The 12,575-nt window shown below is 40.4% G+C and overlaps 1 protein-coding gene across 3 annotated transcripts in view; it reads right to left on the bottom strand.

Moving 5' to 3' along the window:
- MYOM1 (myomesin 1) overlaps nt 1–12,575 on the bottom strand; it is a 156,894-nt gene that overhangs the window by 35,357 nt on the left and 108,962 nt on the right. For all 3 annotated transcript variants that reach the window (XM_062201414.1, XM_062201415.1, XM_062201413.1), the window contains one exon: nt 7,716–7,830. In XM_062201414.1, coding sequence (XP_062057398.1) covers nt 7,716–7,830 — 115 coding nt within the window. The remainder of the gene's footprint in view (nt 1–7,715; nt 7,831–12,575) is intronic.

Raw genomic sequence — 12,575 nt, 5'->3', positions numbered from 1 at the left:
TACAATAAACACTGAACAAGTGCTCTTATTAAAACGTAAGAAGAGGCTAACCCTTATAAGTGTTGCTCTTATTAAAACGTAATAAGAGGCTAATCCTTAGACAGTGTTATAATACATAGTTTGCATGGCTAAGTCACCAAGAGAATATAAATGGAAAATGTTCTGTATATCTGTTTTGTTAGAAAGAGGAAAGGAAAGGTGATAAATTGTGATCAAACATGTCTTGCTTTTTGCATAATATCTATTTTGGAAGCATGATTGATTGCTCATATTAGTCATTCACTGTTTTACCTGTAATCCTTTTCTAAAAGGAAGTGAAGTATCCACCCACGTGCTCTTTATTCTATTAGAGGTATGACTTCAGTTGACAACAGAACAATATTTCTTAGTTAAGGATGTTGATTTCACTAGCACAAAACATTTGACTTTTATGCAAACAAAGGAGCTACAAAACTGAAAACATACGGACAATTGCATTAGCTTTGCTTTTCTCTCAGTTCTATGGATAACCTCTGGACTGTAACACCTCACCCATTTGGAACCTTGCCCAGAAGCAAAAAGCAGAGAAAACATGTCTCTATGAGCCAGTGCTGATGTGACAAAGTCCACTCACAAGTGTCCTGCACACACACTGGAGAATTCCATAGATCATCACTTGGAATCTATTTATACTTTGCTTGAGACAATTTTTTTTTTTTTGACAGGCAGAGTGGACAGTGAGAGAGAGAGACAGAGAGAAAAGTTTTCCTTTTCCATTGGTTCACCCCCCAATGGCCACCACAGCTGGCGCACCATGCTGATCCGAAGCCAGGAGCCAGGTGCTTTTCCTGGTCTCCCATGTGGGTGCGGGGCCCGAGCACTTGGGCCATCCTCCACTGCACTCCCAGGCCACAGCAGAGAGCTGGACTGGAAGAGGGGCAACTGGGACAGAATCCGGTGCCCTAACTGGGACTAGAACCCGGTGTGCCGGCGCTGCAGGTGGAGGATTAGCCTATTGAGCCATGGTGCCAGCCTTGAGACAATTCTAAAAAGCCTACATGGCTGGTTTTCCCCAGTAGGTCAGACTAAAAAAGAGAGGGAAGTAAGAAGTTCCTATCTATAGGCACACTGAGAATAAAGAAAATGACAGGAAGAGAAGCAGCAAAACTAAAATGTAGGCACATACACATTATTTAGTACCTGGGTAAAGAGCTCCTCCCCCATAGTGACATTACTGTGTCATAGCACTGCACAGTAACTAATGTCGATGTTATGGCTCTGAGCCACACAGTGAAAGACAAATAATATTCAGTACACTGCATCCAAGAAGACTGAAAAGTACTTACTGAAATGTGTAATCTATTTTAAAAGAATTTCATCAGAGAGTCTTAAAATCAAAGTTTAAAGTGTGGCAGTAAACACTCAGGTAAATGGAGCAACTGGGCATTTAAAATAACAGCTTGCTCAGTTTCTGAATAGCCAAATTTGGTCCCAAGCCCATGCAACTTATAGAATAGGAAAGACCTGTGGCTGCCGTTGTGCCCCACTTCCAATCCAGCTCCATGTTAATGTGCCTGGGAAGGCAGCAGAAGGTGACCCAAGTGCTTGGGCCCCTGCCATCCATGTGGCAAACCCAGATGGAGTTCAAGGCTCCTGGTTTTGACCTGGTCTAGCCCTGGCCATAACGGCCATTCGGGGAGTGAAACAGTGGATGGAATCTTTCTCTCCTCTCTCTCTCTCTCTCTCTGTAACTTTGCCTTTCAAATAAATAAATTAAGTCTAAAACAAATAAACAACAACAACAACAAAACAGGAAAGCCCTGTTTAATTGCCTTCTCAGTTACTGACAGACTATAGAGCTATCTCATTAAATAACTCTGGGAAAATTAATTTTTATAAAGCACTTGGAGATATTTTGTGAAAATATGAAGTAAAACAAAAAATGTTGTTTTCCTTTTTAAAATAAAAGATGTTATTTTTAAGTTCCAAGCAATACATGTGTGTCTACCTCAAACTATCAGTCTTATGTTATTATCTTATAACTGAATTCTAACCTAAGAAATGTGACAATTTTTACTTGCAGAAAATAATTTTTTAAAGTCTTAGATCAAAATTTATAATTTAAAATTAAGTAACTGCTAGAAGAGAGATAAGTAAATGGTAGGGATAAGTTGTGAAGTCAACTGGTATTTCAGAGTTGTCCTCTCCATGTGGGAGATCTAGATGGCATTTCAGGCTGCTGGCTTGGACCTGGAATGAACTAGCAGATTGAAGATCTCTTTGTTTCTCTCTCTTAGTCATCCTGCCTTTCAAATAAATAAATAAATCTTTAAAAAATAAAATAATTCTTAGCTTGAATGAGCTTTTGTCAGGTGCTGAGGTACTATCAATTACTTTATGTTAAAGGAAGTTTGATGTCCTGCTGTCAAAGTAAGGACATTCTCATCTACCTGGATAGCCATCCCATTATCCCATAACATTAGGCTGGAAAAGTAAACCAAAATTTGTCATGATTTAGGCTTTCTAAAACACAACCTTGGGGCTGGTGCTGTGGCACAGTGGGTTAAAGCCCTGGCCTGAAGCACTGGCATCCCCTATGGAAGCTGGTTCGAGTTCTGGCTGTTCTACTTCCATGTGCCTGGGGAAGCAGCAGAGGATGGCCCAAATCCTTGGGCCCTGGCACCTACATGGTAGACCCGGAAGAAGCCCAGGCTCCTGACTTCAGATCAGCTCAACTCCAGTCATTGAGGCCATTTGGGAAGTGAACTAGAGGATGGAAGATCTCTCTCTCTCTCTCTCTCTCTCTCTCTCTCTCTCTGTGTGTGTGTGTGTGTGTGTGTCTACCTCTCTCTGTAACTCTGTCTTTCAAGTAAACAAAATAAATCTTTTTTAAAAAAAACAACCTTTATATTTGCTCAAAAACATCAGAATTCAGTTAAGATCTCAGAAGATTTGGGAATAGAAAATAAAAGAGACTATTTTGCTTTGAAAAGGATTTGTAAGAGTTGTCAGAAATCTCCTCAAACATATCCTTACTGTAGGTACAGAGAGATACCTGGTTGTAAAGATGGGATTTCAATGGTCCTTCTAAGTGCCATAAACCTGCAGCATATGAATGGTTAAGGTGTAGCCCAGGGTTAAAATGAGCTATTTGGAAATTAACTCACTCTGTTCTACTTTTCTTATCCCCACCTCAAAAAAAAAAAAAAAAAGATAAAATGTAAAAGTTGAAATAAAATCACAGTAAGGTATTTACCTTACCATACTTTTCATAATATGAGAATTCATTCTCATAGAAAGCCTTTTATATCTGCACTACTATATCACCTTAATAAGCTTAAGTTATTTGTCCTCCTCCATAGAGTATGTGTGTGATGTGAGACAGGATATACGGAAGCCCCTGCCACCCACATCGCAGCTTCCAGTGGAGAAACTTTCCCAGCTTATTCTTCATAACCAGGGCATCCTGTTCAAGATACCTAGGATCAAGTGAACACCCTGAGGCCACAAAACAGTCACACTTGCTGGCCCAAACACAAGACAGTCATTTGTTATTTTTCCATTTAGTAGATTAACTACTATATACCAGGTACTATGGTGGGCTCTCGGCATATATAGAATACACACACACACACACACACACACGGGGTGGGGAGGGGAGGAGCGGGGGGGCACACAGCTCTTATTTAGAAGAAGCCCATAGTCTAACGCAACAATAAACCTATGTCCAGGCTTAGCCCTAGAGATAATTTAACTTTTTAAAAATAATTCCTGACATGATTCTAATGTACAACCAAGGTTGAGAACTACTGCCCCAGTGGGTGAAAGAGACCAGTTAGTAAGCTCAGCTTTCCAAATTGGTCAGTTGAGCTCATCTTTGATAAGCAGCCTGGCTTCCGGCTTCAGAATCCTCCCAGGCTCCACCATGTGGTGACAAAACACCCTCTGCCCTCTCAGCCACCAGGGTCTGAGTCAACCGACTTTTACACACTGGGATATAATGAGCACTAGCCAGGAGACTGTCACTCAATCCCAGCTCATTATTACTTCTGGTAGTGCACGCTCCTAACCTGCCTTACCCCCAGTTCCTGCTTTGGTCTCTGGTTGATGTGTGGGTTCTGCCCATCACCAGATTCTCCTGCTTGCAGCTCTGTTTCTCAGGGAGGAATACCTGCAGCCTGTACTTCCAGCTCTCAGCCTTCCACCTCATCACCTTGCCTTGGTAGGTGTCTCTTATCTCCCGTCTGATCTGGTTTACTTGGCCTCCACCTCCACCCCAGGTCTGATGCAACCAACCACAGATACTGCTTTAAAAATACCAAATAGCAAGAAGAGAATATTGTTTTATGCACCAACAAATCTACACTAAGTATTTTTAGCCCTTTCTTTTTATAGGCTTATTTAACTAATGGATTTCTTGGTAAAGCATGGCACACTTAGTCTATTCCTTGGATCCTTATTACCAGAACAGTTAGACTTTGCAGTAGTCGCTGGGCCCTATCTGCTTCAATATTCTTTGACTTTAAAGGGAGACCAGTGATCCTACTGACCCTGCCGGATAAAGTTAACTTTTAACTAGAATTCAAATTACTCATGAGGTATCCTGTTAGCTGTTATTTGTGGTTTGCTATTACATGATAAACTTTATCTTCTAACTGAAATTTTAACCATATATCCCCAAAACAAATTGTTCTTCTGAAATAGTGATCCAATTTTCACAACCCAAATCCTGAAATTGATATACTCCACTTATTCCAATATAAAATAACCATATGGACAAAATTAATTTATTTATGTTTAATATAATTATTAATAAATACAGATAATTCTAGGCTACATATACTTTTTTACAGGGATTTACTTTGATAGCTATTTTATAGCTTATTCACTATGGGGAATGTTTTATGACTATCCTAGCTCTCATCATACCAGGTTGTAAGCTCTGGTTTCTCCACTAAATTGTAAGCCCAGTGTGCAGTGATGACGTCACATGACTCTACTCCCAGGGCCCACACAGCACCTGCTATGCAGTAGGAATTCAAGAAATACAATTCAAAAAATGGATTGTTGCATATAAAACAAGCCAGAAGTCACTAGAGTTTTGGTGCTTCTTTTTGACTCTGTGTATCCTAAGGTTTTTTCCTAGGCTCTGAGCCAGGGGTTCCTTAATGGGTTAATAGGGAACCATTTAGTGTATCAATATCTGTAGCTAGTATTCGCAGTTACATACTGGGAATGGAATGGCCACAAGAGTCACTTTTGATGGCTTATTCCAGATAAACGAAACAAAACTCTCACCCAGGAGGTCACCAGCACATCCTTTTCTGGTGGCAAAATTCTCCTGGTGGTGGCTCCATTAATGTCATGCCTAGCTATCTGCCACTTTGAAGCTAGTGATGAGAGATTGATTTAAGCTTTTTTCAATCAGAATTGGAATATATGTCTTAGAGAGTGCTTTTGGTTTGTTCATGTCTAGATTAAGATTGTACAGCAGCCTAAATGTTGCTTTTATGAGAGTAGATGCTGTACTTGGGAGTCTTGCACATGTCCATTTGACATCCTTAGTTTCTACACGGTTATAAACTGAAGAATCCAATTTCTACACAGTATATGTGCTAGTGTCTTTGTGGGTTTTCCTGGTGTAGAAGTTTCCAGTACTTTTCTGCCTTCTCATGGAATTTTGCAAAGGTTACTTGTATGAAATATGGCTCTCCCTACAGACACCTGCCACTCTTGTATAAGAAGGTCAATTTTGTCAGGCCCGTGTCTACAAAGTAGTTGTAAGAGTAGCTCAAAATAGGTTATGAAGAAATAGGATGGAAGGCACAGACATTTCCCCAAAGGGCACGCTGTATACATTTTGCAATAACATGCTGTGAAAGCAGAGTTTTCTGTGTATATTCTTATCTCATAAGGAAAATAAATACACATGTTACATTATGTAGCTGCTCTTTGTTTATTTCACATTAAAAATAGAGGCAGAAGAAAGTGAAAACATTTGGACTAGAATTAATATAAGCTTCAAATAACTGGCTAGGAAGAGGTGTTTGGCCTAGCAGTTAAGATGTCTGTGTCTAATATGTGGGGGCAGCTACCTGAGTTCAATATACTGTTCTGACTCTTAACTCCAGCTTCCTAATAATGTACATCCTGGGAGGCAGCCGCGATGGCTTAAGTAATTGGGTTCCTGCCACCTACATGCGAGACCTGGATTGAGTTCCTGGCTTCTGGCTTTGGCCTGGGCCCAGTCCTGGCTATTGTGGGTATTTGGGGAGTGAACCAAGAGCTGACAGTTCTCTGTCTTTCAAATAACTTTTTTTTTTTAATTTTTTTTTTTGACAGGCAGAGTGGACAGTGAGAGAGAGACAGAGAGAAAGGTCTTCCTTTTTGCCATTGGTCCACCCTCCAATGCCGCCGTGGTTGGCGCGCTGCGGCCGGTGCACCACGCTGATCCGATGGCAGGAACCAGGTGCCTCTCCTGGTCTCCCATGGGGTGCAGGGCCCAAACACTTGGGCCATCCTCCACTGCACTCCCTGGCCACAGCAGAGAGCTGGCCTGGAAGAGGGGCAACCGGGACAGGATCGGTGCCCCGACCGGGACTAGAACCCAGTGTGCCAGCGCCGCAAGGCAGAGGATTAGCCTATTGAGCTGCGGCGCCGGCCCAAATAACTTTTTAAAAAATTTAAAAAATAGCTAGGTAACATTTTATCCTCTCTTGCTTCCAGTGCTTTAACTTCAAAAGATGAAATATGTGATAACTTTAAAAATGATACAGATTGAATGATAAAAAAAATAAGTATTATTACATAATGATCTGAAACCATGGAGGCAATGAACACCATAAACTTTGTTCTCATAATAAAGGGGAAGACTGTCTTCTCCAGCCCAGCCATGGAATGTGGGTAGTGCCTCAGCTCCACAGACCATTCAGTTAGAACGGCTGTTAGTTTAACCCACGGGTCAGCAAACTATGGGCTGTGGGCTAATCTGGATTGTTGCCTCTTTTTGTGTGGCCCACAAGCTAAGAACAGTTTTTATATTTTTAAACAGTTGGAAAAAATCAAAAGATGATTAATATTTTAGGGCATGTGAAATTAGATAGAATTCAAATTTTATAATGTGTATAGTGCATATTATGTGCAAAATGGTTTATTAGAGCATAGTCATGCTTATTAATTTACATATTATCTTTGGCTGCTTTGTACCAGAGCAGAGTGGAGTAGCTGTGACAAGACCCACAGGGCAGCAGAGTCAAAACTATTGGCTATTTAATCCAGTACTGAAAACATTTGTTGACCCTTGATATAACTTAATAGCTACAATTACATAGATCCTACATTAGTTTCAGGATTGTGCCTGCTAACAGGGCTGTTCCAGCTTCCCCAGTGACTGGAAAAATACTTTGTGGGAATTAATGGCCAGGGTATAATAGGAAAATGTCCCAAGAATGTTTGCTTGGAACAGTTGGTCCAGGAAGTGTAACTTAATTGAGAACTTCCCTATTTTTAAGTACGAACCAGGTAACCCTACGACCACTTCAAACCTTGCTCATCCGTATCCTGGGGTGCCTGTGAAGGAATAAATGATGATCGCATGTTAAGATCCTGCTTTCCAATTAGTCAGATAGCACGCGTTGATGGTTTTGAAAATTTACAAAGGCACAGAAGTTAGGTTGAATGTTCATTCAGTGTTTTACAGGGATGGGGTTCATCTTAATTAGGAGGTAAAAGCCCACCTGGACGGGTTTCTGCCACAACAGGGCCTGCAAGGTCGGATGGCTTCCCAACTCCAGCCTGGTTAATGGCTCGGACACGGAACACGTAGCTGACACCCTCCGTGAGGCCTTGAACCTGAAATCAGCAGGCACAGAAGCAATGGACATTTTATGAAGCAATGGGTGCTTTATGTCATTTAAAAATCTGTATGCTTCCTCTATAATAAAGATTGAGTCACATGGCACCAAAGGTATAGAACTTGTGTTCTAGGCCTGATTCTGACTAAGTCTAAGTGCGTGACTTAAGCCTTCTTTGCTCTGGACTAGAATCTGTAAGTAGATCCCTTTCAACTCTGAGGGACTCTTTTTAAAAGATGGTTTAATGGCCACCAACATCAGAAACAGAGACAAATATGCATATGCTTTAAATGAATTAGCTACCTTTTTTTTTTTTGCTTAAAAAGACAAAATACAAAGTGCTCACAATAACATATATTGGTTTTTTCCCCCCTGATATGTTTGAAACATTCCATGAATAATTTCAAATGAAATTCTTGGCAAGAGAGAATTAAAAGCACAAAACACACACACTTTCCATTTGTTTAAAAGTATGTGAAAGCATGAGAACAAAAACAAACAAAAATTGTTCCTATAAATTTAATATAGCTACTTCTCACTAAATAGACAAAAATGTAACATAACATAATTTAAATAATTTGTTAATTTTCAAAATGTATTAAAATTCTAATTCTTCCAGTTTTTAATAACCAAGAAGATATCTGTGGAGAATCAGTTATATGTGTGCCATGCTTAAGAGTTACAAAGAGTTGCAAAAAATATTTATAATGCATTTTCATATGACAGTCCAACTTCATAATTTTCCTGTGAGTTTGTGGGGTTCTGTACCATCCCATTACCATTATAAATACTGTTAATACTTCATCAAAAATTAGCTTTCTACTTTTAAAACAGGTGACATTTAAAAGGTAGGTTATATATGTTTATATATATAAATATATGTTTAAATATACACATGTATCTATATGTCTTATATATAGATATATGTTTAAAGATTTATTTTATTTATTTGAAAGGCAGAGTTATGAGAGAGAGGGAGAAACAGACAGAAGGAAATCTTCCATCTGCTGTTTTAGTCCCCAAATGGCTACAACAGCTGGCTGGGCCAGGCTAAAGCCAAGAGCCAGAACTACATCTGGATCACCTACATGAATAGCAGGGGCACAAACACTAGAGCCATCTTCCGCTGCTTTTCCCAGATGTATTAACAGAAAGTTGGATCAGGACTTGATGAACCATTATCCATATGGGATGCTGGTGCAGGCGGTGGCTTAACCTGCTGCATCACAATGCCAGCTCCCAAAGTATGTTTTAAGAAAGAATCTATTATACCCAGAGGTGATAATTTTTCCCCATAGTTTTGTGATGAAGATCAGTGACCAAAATGTGATTTAAACCAAACAATGGTGGAATATATTTATTCAATTAAGTGAAGTGCTTGTAACCATGTGAATTACATATTTATGTGAATTACATATTAAGTTGTTAGAATTTTAATCTATTTATTATATTGCTATGAGACAGAATTCCACCATTTATATAGTAGTAGTGTCCACTACAGCTAATTGATCCTTTTTTTAAAAAAAAAAAGATTTTTTATTTATTTATTTGAGAGGTAGAGTTACAGACAGAACGAAAGAGAGAGAGAAAGGTCTTCCATCTGCTGGTTCATTCTACAAATGGCTGCAACAGCCAGGGCTGTGACAGGCAAAAACCAGGAGTCTGGAGCTTCTTCCAGGTCTTCCACATGGGTGCAGGTGCCCAAGCACTTGTACTGTCCTCTACTGCATTCCCGGGAGCATCAGCAGAGAGCTGGGTCGAAATTGGAGCAGCAGGACTCAGCTTAACCCATTATACCACAACACCGGCCCCAGGGTTTAAATTCTACATTTAGAAACAATGCCATGGGGCTGGAGCTGTGGTGTAGCAGGTAAAGCCATCGCCTGTAGTGTCCGCATCCCATATGAGTGCCGGTTTGAGTCCTGGCTGCTCCACTTCCGATCCAGTTTTCTGCAATGGCATGGGAAAGCGGTAGAAGATGGCCCAACTCCTTGGGCCCCTGAATCCATAGGAAACCTGGAAGGAGCTCCTGGCTCCTGGCTTCGGATCAGTGTAGCTCCAGCCATTGCAGTCATCTGGGGAGTGAACAGCAGATGGAGGACTTCTCTCTCTCTCTGCCTCTCTGTACCTCTGCCTTTCAAATAAATAAGCAAAAATATTAAACAAACAGAGAATGTCATGTAACTAGTTTCCAGAGTGAACAGAAACATGTCCCTGTTGTGACAACAACAGACCAATTGCCAGGTGCCTGACACATCTGCACCTGACACTTACATGATGTGTGGCTGAGTCAGATTTCTGCAACAGGTGTTTAGTCACCAGGATGACAGGAACACACCTCCACTGTTCCATCTTCCCAGGGGCATGGACTCAACTGCACCATAAATATGTAATCCATATAATCTATACAAATCTATTTTCCTTTTCTCAGATTTTTTTCTCTTCCCTATAACTTCCCTTGCCTTCTCCATCCATGTTCTCTACCCCTTCCTGTATTCCTATCTCACCAGGTTATAATTATCAACCAGAAAATCAATTGAGGATCTGTGAATTTAGCCTGAGTCTAAATTCAAATCCATTTCCAGTTTAAAATTCATTTAAAAAACCCATTAGCTCCAAGGAAAAGCTATCATTAAATAAATAGTAGAATTCTGTTGTCAAAAACGCAATACAAATCAACCCTTTTTATTGAAAGAAATGAATCTTTAACTCTTTCTAGGAACCCCTGACACTAGAAGCTGGAATGACTGTGGGTGCTCTTACAGAAATAAACCCACTATGTTCCAGTTGCAACAGTGTTAAATTCTCCCATTCATGGAACACTCTCTCCTGTTTTCACTTAGGTTTATCAGATTGCACTTTTTAATATGTAAATTTATTGTCTATAATAGGCCTGAACTTTGTTTGAACAGAAAAGAACTGGAAAAATGAATACATATCAAACTGGCTATGGAGATTAAAAGGCATTTTTACTTTCTTTATGCCTTTATTGTTTACGTTTTCATCAAGAGCATGTGTTAGTTTTATAGTCAGAAAAATAAAAAATTCTATTTTGACTTTAAAAACTGCTCATAAACAATAAAGTCAGAGGTTCACCCACAGGTTTGTGAGGCACACTCAACCTCAATATCTCTCTTAAAAATTTGTCTTTATTTTTTGTTTTTCAAATTAACTAAATGACATTTAGGTGAATTAAATGACTTTTACTACTCTATGGTATGTTTAAACCCTGTTATTTTTTCCTTCCTGTCCAATTTTTTCTGGGCTACTGGTCACTTCTGCATGGCTTCTCACCCTTGCTTTGCTTCACTGGAGTCAAGTCCAATGTCAGGCTCTTGGTATCCTAAACTTGGTAGATTGAGGATCTGGAAATCTTCACTGTAGCCATGCGTATCCACCACCACCACCACCGAGGATGTTTTTGACCTTTATTTTACATTATCCTAAAGGAGTTTGTTTTTAATCTAGAGGCTTCTTGACTCATCTGGACATCCAGATAGCATCCCGGGTTCCAGTTCTTCCTTGATCTTTATTCTTCCATAAAAAGATGTCTTTCCTTATTTCCTCAGAGTTTCGTAAAGGGGATGAGAGGGCAGATTGGCACATGCTAGGATGAGTTAATGGCATATTAGGTGTAATGGTTTATGCGCCATCATCTCTCCTAGAGGAGATATTTACATTATAGCAACTATAAAGCCTTTACCCCAGAGAATGACTGACAGATGGTACAGACTTCACCTAGGATAGCAGGCCAATGGGAAAGATCTTTTAGACTAGGTATATAGCTTGAAGATCTTCCAAGGCCCACCCTTTAGGAGTAACCTATTCTGCCAACAGATGGGGCTGTGTGAATGCAGTGAGCAACTTTCTGAATGACTGTGGTGAAGTTACACTTCGTTCTAAGTACTAACCAATGGAATTATATTCCTCACAGCTTCTGAGGCCCTACTGTGGATTCAGTTTCTCCAAGTGCCGTTGCTAACAATGGGAGAAAACATGCTTTTGAGATTCCACTTGGTACAAGTGAGAGATTCAGTGGCTAAAGCAGAGCAGGGTTTGGTAGACTGAGTTAGCAACTGGCTCAGCCGGCACATTCTAGAGGAATCCGGAAGGCGATAATATGGATAAGCTTGAGGCTAAGGTCAAGAGTTGAGTGAACCCATTATGCTAGTCTCTGAGAGCTCACATGAGCACAAGCAGGAGGGAGCAAATGAAGTGAGACAGGGCGTGACTCAAAGAACCAGCAGCTACAGGTGTCCTGGTTCAACCTCTAAAATCCACTCTAAAATCCAAAACCACCCTCAAAAAAAAATCAGAGGTAAGAATTAAAAAGTCACTTTTTGGGGATGGTAAGCAGTATTTTTTTTAGAAAAGCTTTGTTTATTTATTTGAAAAGTAGAGTTACAGGGGCCGGCGCCATGGCTCACTTGGTTAATCCTCCACCTGCAGTGCCAGTATCCCATATGGGCACTGGGTTCTAGTCCTAGTTGCTCCTCTTCCAGTGCAGCTCTCTGCTGTGGCCTGGGAAGGCAGTGGAGGATGGCCCAAGTGCTTGGATACCTGCACCCACGTGGGAGACCAGGAAAAGGCACCTGGCTCCTGGCTTCGGATTGGCACAGTGCTGGTGGTAGCGGCCATTTGGGGGGGTGAACCAACGGAAGGAAGACCTTTCTCTCTGTCTCTCTCTCTCACTGTCTAACTCTATCTGTCAAATAAAAAAAAAAGAAGAAAAGAAAAGTAGAG

The sequence above is a fragment of the Lepus europaeus genome, chromosome 9 (assembly GCF_033115175.1).
Source record: "Lepus europaeus isolate LE1 chromosome 9, mLepTim1.pri, whole genome shotgun sequence".
NCBI classification, from domain to species: domain Eukaryota; kingdom Metazoa; phylum Chordata; class Mammalia; order Lagomorpha; family Leporidae; genus Lepus; species Lepus europaeus.
The sequence above is the reverse complement of the archived record's forward strand: the minus strand, read 5'-3'. Positions and strand labels throughout refer to the sequence as shown.